Source organism: Gasterosteus aculeatus, chromosome 10, assembly GCF_964276395.1.
Source record: "Gasterosteus aculeatus chromosome 10, fGasAcu3.hap1.1, whole genome shotgun sequence".
NCBI lineage: Eukaryota > Metazoa > Chordata > Actinopteri > Perciformes > Gasterosteidae > Gasterosteus > Gasterosteus aculeatus.
In genome coordinates, this window is record NC_135697.1 from 11,133,799 (window position 1) to 11,142,645 (window position 8,847).

Sequence of the window (8,847 nt, forward strand, 5' to 3'; positions counted from 1 at the left end):
GGGGGCAAATGAGGGAGGACATTCCAGTGTTTTATCAAACACACTCATGGAATGCTACAAATAGTCAATTCACAAGACCACAACAAAATGTGGTAATGTTGACTACCAAGCTTCTGTCTGTGTTGCACTAATTCAAGCCTCATCAATGAATCGATCTTCTATTACGGATTCCCAGATTCCCAAATGAGGTTGTGTCAGTTATCGCAATGCAACAGACGTATTTTAACGCGCTGAGTAATGTCACTATATTTTATGCATTTTTAGCCGCTATTTGTATTCAGTCAGGTCAACACAACATTTTACAAGGTGAATGCAGAGTCGTACTTCATCAGCTTTGTTGCAAAAAGAAAAAGTTGTACGGCAGCTTGTATCCTCTTAATGAGCGACTTATGAAATCTTCTGTTATCGCAGATGCTTGCTTACTCATGAATTTTGTACTTTGACGTACACATTTTTCTATAATAAAAGAATATACATCCAACAGACTTTTTTTCACATTTCAGCTAGTTTTCCCTTTTAATCACAACGCTAAGAAAACAATGTTTCACCCAATTAAATATGTACACAAAACAAGTTTCAACTATTTATAATGCTGTGTATCTACACTTATTTCCAAGCAATGGGACGGACCATTGCATCTGTACCCACTTATCCAGTTTTCTAATTTTTAGTATCCAACTTAATTATCCTCTCAAAATTCTCCTCGTCCCATTGAACATACTGTTGTGGCACAAAGTCCCACTGGCACTAAAAAATAAAAACAATAAAATAACTTGGAACAGTTTTCTGCATGAATGCACACGGGAATATTCACTTTACTAGTGGAGCTCAGTCTCACACAGTAGCCGCCGTCCTACGAGGACGATGAGGCCGGGGGAGACGCGGAGGGGGTGGCTTGGGCGTGCGACTGAGAGTCTATGAGCTCCATGTCTTCGTCTTCGTTGACTCCGCACGTGTCGACCACACAGATCAAGCAGCTTGTGACGGGGAACGCTCGCACCTTGCTGCAAGTCACCCACCTGAAACGCGGAAGGAAAAAGATTATTCAGCGGCAGCGTGAATTTGAGAAGTTTGATGAGCAGCGAGGTCATTAGATGAAGGGGTTCAAACACGCTATTTAAACTTTGACACTGCGTATCAGTGACAGAATTCAATGTCTACTTCCTAATTCATTTGGTTTCACTGATATTTATTCAATACACGGACCTGTCAGTTTCAGTGTCGTACTCCAAGACGTGTCCGAGCCGGCCCACACCCTGAAACCCCGCCAGCACATAGATGACCTCGCCGACCGCTGCACACTTCACCGTTAAGCCTCGCCACGGCATCGCGGCGGCGGCGCGCCACTCATTGCTGGCAATGTCATAGTATTCCACCGAGTCAAGTCCGCCTACAGAGAAAAACACAGAATCAAACCGATGCCACAGATGCTATAGTTTAATATTATTGTCATTATTCCAATTTTAGGAATTTCATTTTTTTGTACCCAAAGGTCCCTGTCCTCCAACGGCGTAGATCCTGTTGTTGACCACCGCCAGCCCATGGTTCTTCCTGGGCTCCCTCATACCAGACAACTCCCTCCACCTGAGGACAGAAAGGTGGAGACAGAGACAAGGAAAGCGTTGAGGAGAAGCAGCAGCAGCAGCTCTTCAGTGTGAATGTGCAATGATTGTTGTCAGGTAACAACTTTGAAGCTCCGGTTTTTACGTCTCTGGACTTTTGGGGAGAATTTTAACCTCTGGGTCTGAAAAGCGTTATTGAATAAAACAACATTTCTTGCCTATATAAAATATTCTTATGCCATTTAATCCTCTTTCAAGAGACATTTTGGAGATGTTTTTCACCAAAAATTATTATGATATACCGGCTGTAAATAAATAACAGAAAAGACGTTTCCTACTGTTAAGTGATAACGCAACATTGTTCCTCGTCACATTCCTCTCCTCTTCCTGACCCCATTCAAAAACACTGTAAACAAACCACTGACTGAAAGATGCATAGTTCTAAACCAACATGTAATGAACCAGCATGTTTGTGTGACTCACTTTTGAGTGCTGGGGTCGTAGACCTCACAGTTGTTGAGGACCCTGCCGGACACGTTGTTGCCCACCGTGCCGCCACAGACGTATATGAGCCCGTTGGCCTCCACCGAGCCGTGGCTGCAGCGAGCCAAGAGCATGCTGGTCTTCACCTGCCAAGACTCCGTTCTCGTATCGTAGCATTCAAAAAGGTTGAGGGCGGAGCTTCCTGCGAGCACACACGAGTACAGCACGGATCACCGCGATGAAATGTTTTCACAAGGGGAGAGTGTTTATGCGCAAACCCCCTTCCACCTCTCTGTGCTCACCCACTTCTGACCCGCCGGAGGTGTAGATCTTGCCCTGGGCCGGGCAGGCAGCGAGGCTGTCGCGAGGCGTGGGAGGACCCAGCTTGGAGTACCAGCTGTCCTTCAGGACGTTGTAGCAGTCCATGCGCTTGATGGGGAAGAGCTGTGAGCCCCCCAGGATGTAGACTACGTTGTCCCAGAAGACGGCTGTGGCGTCCCGGCGCTTCTCGAAGGGGCAGCGGATGTCTGCCCAGGTGGAGTCCTGCATGGAATGCAAAATAAATTGCTGTAATATTTGTTTCTGAAATATCTGATCTCATTTTTTTTACGATAACCCAACATTAGAGTTTAGAGGTTTCACACTTTTATATGAAACATAAACTTTAGTGACTTGGGCCCAGTACCTTGGGGTTAAAGTAGCGGCAGGACTGAGGCTGGGAGCCTCCGAACAGAGCGATGCGGTAGTCGTGCTTCTTGCGCCGCGGCCGGCTGCTCTCACCCAGATCTTCCCGGTCCTCCAGGGACAGCAGGTGGTAGCGCATCCCACCTGGTACAAACATCACAGGTCAACCCAGCAGACGGAAGCACGACGCCGCCGCGTCAGTTTGAACTTGAACTTGCTCTTGCGAATCTGAATCTAGAATACGAGACGATGTACGCCAAGTTGATATGCGACTGGAGACATGAATCCAGGGTCGGCAGTTCACCCAATTTGCAGTACAGGCTTAGATGTTCTGAATCTTGTTGAGTTCTGCCAGAGACTTGAATTTAGTCAGGAATAATTCAAAAGTTTGAATCTTTACTATTGGGGATAATGCGGACAGGTTGGTTCCAGAGTAATGTAATGTAATGTAATGTAAAGTAATGTAAGTTGTGGTTTTACATGCGTGTGTTCCTTTAAGAACTGTGGGACCGTTGCACCATGGGATTTAGTCAGGAAGTTGAATGTGATCAGGACAGCCTCACGTTTTGTGTTATCTCTCCATACTATCCACGTCAATCGTCCACGCCTTTGGCAGCGTTCTCGGTATGCAAAATAGATGCCGACATACTGTTCTTGTATATAAGTATTGTCAGTAAGTTTGATGTGCATATTGGGCTGAGAATGAAGGGTTCGCCTCTGCTATCATGGGTTGTGCTACATGTAGGTATATTTGGGTTTATTTGGATAAACAATGTGGGTTATATTATGTACATTGTATAGCAATGTATTACATATTTCCTTTGTTTCAGCTTTTATGTTAGCTACTGTATGTACTACCGCATTGCATTGGTATGTAGTTATATTGTTTTTACAACTGTCATTATATAATATTTGCGACTCCTTAATATGTAAGTAACAGGTAATCATTTCCCAGTTTCACCCTTTCTAGTCAAATAAACGGAGTTAAGACGATCCCAGTCTCCAGTGCTTGATGGTGGAAGGTGTTTAGCCGCTGGTCAGATTGCACAGGGTTACGTGCATGCAGGACGAGACACTAACTATAGAAATTATATAAATTGAAATTTGTGTGTGTGTGTGCATGCTTTTCTCCTCCCACTCACCGATGACCATCTTGAGACACTGTGGGTTGTCCTGGATGAGGGGCTCGGCCTGCACCGTCTTAGAGAGGAAGGTTTTGGAGACCAGAGGAAAGCGAACGCACCCCAACACCTCCACCATGTACTGCTGCCTGTTACACACGTCATACTTCAGCCAGCGAACGGCTGCGTCATATATCTGAAGAACACAAACGCAACGACAAAGCATGTTGGGAGCATACAGATTTCAGGGGGCAATAATTTTGGCCATTCAGCTTTGTTCGGAAATTTGAGTTGGAAAAGTATTTCTCATAATTTGCACATTACACTTCCCAAAAAGTTAGTTGTATCAAGAGATACTATTAAACTCCCCAGACATGTTTTTCTTGACCACATTCTTTAAAAAGATAGCAAAAGAAAAATAAAGCATAGGGTCAATGAATGTGTGTGTGTGTGTGTACCTGGGCCTCAGCACGGACTGTGAGTTTGTCGTGGTGGAGGAGGTGTGTGAGCTGTGAAACGTTCAGTTGCAGGAACTCATCCAGTTTGTAGACTTCAGTAAAGTGGAGCTCGAAGAAGTCCTCTGCGGCGGCCTTCAGCTCGGGGCAGTCCATGCAGTCTGCCAGGGAGGAAATACCTGCACCATTACAGGACAGGGATCAGTCAATCGAATGAGTCACATGATGCCACCCAAACCCCAAATTCCATTTCTGAGTAAACTAAAAAAGCCCTGAAATGGAGATACAAGTAGCAGCTAAGAACTGTTTAAGTAGTTTACTTTACTAGTAGATGCTGCTACCTCAATCAATCGTGAAAAGCCGATAACATTCAACCTTATTTGTATCATTACCGAGGCAGTTTGTTGCATCAATTTGTGCTTTGAGGAATTCAACACACATCTTCTTCACAGGCTCAATCTGGTACTGGTTGGCTGCATCCAGCAACGACTGGACGTTACTGCTGTTCACCACAATCCTGACACAAACACACACACACACACACACACACGTACACTTTATCATTAAAGATTTTTGATTAAATCAAGTGAAAGTGATTTACAAGAGATTGATCTGATGTTTGGCAGCTTTGGTAAGCACGTGTCATATTTCCTTTTATCAGGTGCGCTGTATACCTCAAAACAACCCCTTCGATAGATGTTACGATCGACACACTACTTTCAGCCAGATTTCTTACCGAGCTGTGTAGATAAAGTCAATCAAAAGCTCGATGATCTCCGCCTCGGCACTCCTGAGCTCCACCTCGTGGGACATGGACTCCATCATCCGGGCTGGAGGAGAGGAGGAAGAGAGGTCAGAGTTCATAGACGGCGTGAAGCGAGGAGAGCCCTGTGTAACTCATACTGTGTTCTGATCCCACTACAGCACACGTGTCCATCCCGTGGCGTCCTTGTGTCTGTACTTACTGGTGAACATGAGGCTGAAGAAGTGGCTGGCGGCAGCCAACACTACTCTGTGGGCAGGAAAGTGTTTCCCCTGAACCACCAGTGTCACATCACAGAGAGTACCCTGAAGAAAACACACCAGTATGAGGACAAGGAGGGACAAGCCCCGTTACACACACACACACACTTGTCCCCCCTCTCTCTCTCTCACCTGTTTCCTCAGGTTGTTCATGACTCCCATGATGCCGGACAGCTGTCTGAACTCCTCTTTAATGGCCCACTTCTTCTCGCTCTTCTTCTTGGCGCTCGCCTCCTTCTCTGGAGATGTCCCCCCCGTCATGTCGGGCCCGATGGACGCGAGGTGTTCGTTTGAATCGGAGCGGTTAGCTCAGACGCTGGCAGTTGGCTAGCTAGCCGCTATAGCAGCTTATTGTGATGTTATGAACTAAAATGAAAAACACCAGTTTTTTCCACGTCAGCTTCTCCGTGAAGACTAAAAAAACCCAAAATAAAATAAAGAAGATGGACTTTCTAGAGTCAGCTTAGTGTATTTTAGAAGCTGTTTGCCTCCAGCGCTAGTTGTAGTTTTCTTTTTCTTCTTCTTCTTCCTCTCTTCTTCTTATCCTTCTTCTTCTACGTTTTCTTCTTTGGTTAAAAACAAATACTCGCGATCGCCCTCCACCGAAAGATGCCACAGATAACTGAAACAGCGGAACTGATTTAAAACTTCGGAGCTGTTAGTACGTGTGCGGTGAATCTTTTTGGTAGTTATTTGTTATTTGTGTCCCGTTTAATCGGTGACTTTCAACTATCAGAGAGGCGTCGGAATACGTTTCGCATCGTCGCAGCGCACATGTGTGGGGGACACCTGTCCCGATACCTTCACATCCATCCAGAAATCCGGTGTAAACATAAACCAGGAAGCGACATGGGTCATGAACCGCATGACGCTGACGTCACCGGGAGTCTGCAGACTACAGATGCATTGTCAGAAATAATTGAGCTGAAAGTAAATTGAGAGCGAGCTGCAGAAGAAAACAAATAAAATGCCCCGTTTTCTCTGCTGTTGCTGCTTCTCAAGTGAAAACTCCGACACCGAGGTAGGATATAAGTGTTTGTTGACTTTCTTGTAAATATGAACGCTTTCTGTTCAAGCTCAGGCGAGACACTTGATCCCCGCGTTGCTTCGGTGAGATTACAGAATAGTTATGACATGACACACGGTTATCACAGATTAGTCCCTTTGACCGTGTTTGGTCTCACGGGACAAGAAAGGGTTATTTACAACGTTATAATTGTGTCGTTCTGTCAGAAACACAAACGGGCAGAGGTACTATAACCTTGAATTATAGCAAAAGTTCTCCAAAAGAAGTATGTGACACTGGGATCGCTGTCCGAGTTTGTGACATTGTTATTACTTGTGTCCAGGTGAGCGACCGTGTGTTTGCCCTACATGTTTTTTATACTTTATTGACAATCTAGCAGATCACAGCGACTTGCAAGTAGCGCAGCGTCTTAAATAAAGTGATGTATTTCTTAATGCGGCTTTAGAAATGAACACAATGGGATTCTATATTTGCTCATGAAGTCTCCTATAATATCGTGAAGGTGCCTTCAGATCATGTGACCTGCCGTCCATATCATAGGAAGGTGGCGGCAGGTCATGTGACCTGCCTATTGGATGATGGGAACATGGCGATGATCATAGGCATGGCAACGCTAAAACAATAGTGGGACCGTTTCAAACTTAATAAATATAGAATCGCTTTGTGTTGATTTCTAAAGCCTCGCATTAAGACACACATCACTTTATTTAAGATGCTGCTTCTTGCAAGTCACTGTGATCTGCTAGATTGTCAATAAAGTTATAAAAAACATGTATGGCAAACCCACGGTCATTTAACTCATTTAACGTTACATGGTATTTGCATGTCGCTGAATACCCAACTGAGATCGGCTTATGCAGTTCCGAAACAGGATCCGACCACCGCAAACTACCACCGACCACGCAACCTGCCGTTAGGCAAAGGAACCTGCCACCGATCACTTTTCTCACTCGGCCCTAATGGGAGTAAAGGCTACTCTGCTATTATTTTTCAGAGGCAGCCTCTCCTGCACCCCAGACCTTCTGACCTGAATGGAGCTGGATCAGCCCGACAGACCCGCCAGCACATAGTGGTATAACCTCTCTAAATCTTCACGTGTCCTTCTCGCGGTTCACCATGAATTGAAACTACCTGTGTTCTTTTGTGTGTGTCTGACTTTGTGCTTGCTGTGTGATACTCCCTCCCTCCCTCCATGGACCGACAGTGAAGCAGATGGGCCGGCTGGTGATGAGGCGACTGTGTGTGCCAGAGTTAGACCAGAGGTTTTCAGACATGGCCGAGACCTTCAACGACCAGCACCAGCGCTACGAGGCCATGGTCCGACATATCAGAAACCTGCGTCAGAGCTCTGGGTGTAACCATGATGATACACTTTCATTAGCAGAATGTCTGGGGACCATCAGAGCTGAGCATGGTAAGTGAGAGCTCCTTACCAGGACCGGCTGGTTCCTTTACTTCCATTTACAGTTTCCTTGGTTTGTCTGTTTCAATCTTCATCTCTACCCACTTCCAGAGACCAGGTACAGGGTCTCCCTTAAGATGAAGGGCTATGACTTCACCCTCAGTGTGGTTCCTGTGGTTGAAGGGGAGGAGGAGCCACCACCTCCTCCACACCTGCAACTGGCTCAGAGTGAAATGAAGAGCACCTCAGAGTGCGCCAAAGCCACCATTTCAAAGGGTACCACCCTTCAAGAGTTAGTAGGCTGGCTTCTCCGTAGCAAAAATGAAATGGCTGAGCGAGTGAAAGAAGCTGCAGGAACTTTACAGGAGCAAGGAAGACTCAATGAGAACCTGGAGAAGAACCTGAAGGAAGTGAGGAGGGCCAAGGAGTTGTCGCTGGGATACAGACAACGGGCCGGGGAGGTCCTCACCGAGGCCGCTCAGATAGCAGGAACTTGTCTGTAATGTATGCACATGTTAGACTGCTGGTTTAAATCCACCAAATACAATACACAGGTACAGGATCAAGTTATTCCCAGAGTTTATACACAATTATGCACAGGGAACATCTTATAAATGTGGCACATATGCTCTCTACTTTGCCGGTCATTACAGCCTCTGCAGTAAAAAATTCTGTTATATCTCCGTTTTACATGTTAAAATACTCACATTAGCACTAAATCTGTGTAAATACATTTTTTTCCCGGATTGATGTAATCTTACCAGCTAACACTAGGGGGCATTGTAGCCTTACTTGAACGTTTTAGCAGCTGCCTCTGTGTTTAAATTCCTCAGATTGAGTCCGTTTCTTAGAAATCCCACTACATGAATAAATATTCCTTAAATTAAAGAATCAGAAATCAATAATAATTTATGTGCTACTGTTTCCTTTTTTTCCATAAGGAAATATTTTTCTAATTTCTTCCATAATGCACTAGAGATCGGGATACTGTCTTCTAAAGCAGTAATGGCACAGGAATTGTGACTGTCTCTAGTGTTTTGCTAATGTAACATTAGGAGGGAACAGATTTGCTGATTGTCATCCACAAAAG

General features: G+C 45.2%; 2 protein-coding genes across 3 annotated transcripts; one reads left to right on the forward strand and one right to left on the reverse strand.

Annotated features, from left to right (window-relative positions):
- Window positions 1-486: 486 nt before the first annotated feature.
- Window positions 487-6,215, reverse strand: klhl7 (kelch-like family member 7). Of its 2 annotated transcripts, XM_040187807.2 has the most exons (12): window positions 5,461-6,215; window positions 5,271-5,373; window positions 5,042-5,135; window positions 4,698-4,822; window positions 4,309-4,484; window positions 3,872-4,046; window positions 2,731-2,873; window positions 2,348-2,588; window positions 2,046-2,247; window positions 1,487-1,584; window positions 1,207-1,390; window positions 487-1,019 (listed from the first exon to the last, which is right to left on the reverse strand). In XM_040187807.2, the coding sequence occupies exons 1-12, from the start codon at window positions 5,587-5,589 to the stop codon at window positions 854-856; spliced, it is 1,836 nt and encodes a 611-aa protein (XP_040043741.1). In that variant the 5' UTR covers window positions 5,590-6,215; the 3' UTR covers window positions 487-853. The 2 variants fall into 2 exon arrangements, with proteins under 2 accessions (XP_040043741.1, XP_077937849.1); XM_078081723.1 differs by lacking the exon at window positions 5,271-5,373 and having other exon boundaries at window positions 5,461-5,879.
- Window positions 6,209-8,665, forward strand: LOC120825947 (uncharacterized). Its single transcript, XM_078081732.1, has 4 exons — window positions 6,209-6,349; window positions 7,352-7,427; window positions 7,560-7,769; window positions 7,869-8,665. The coding sequence occupies exons 3-4, from the start codon at window positions 7,568-7,570 to the stop codon at window positions 8,258-8,260; spliced, it is 594 nt and encodes a 197-aa protein (XP_077937858.1). The 5' UTR covers window positions 6,209-6,349; window positions 7,352-7,427; window positions 7,560-7,567; the 3' UTR covers window positions 8,261-8,665.
- The last annotated feature ends 182 nt before the right edge of the window (window positions 8,666-8,847 follow it).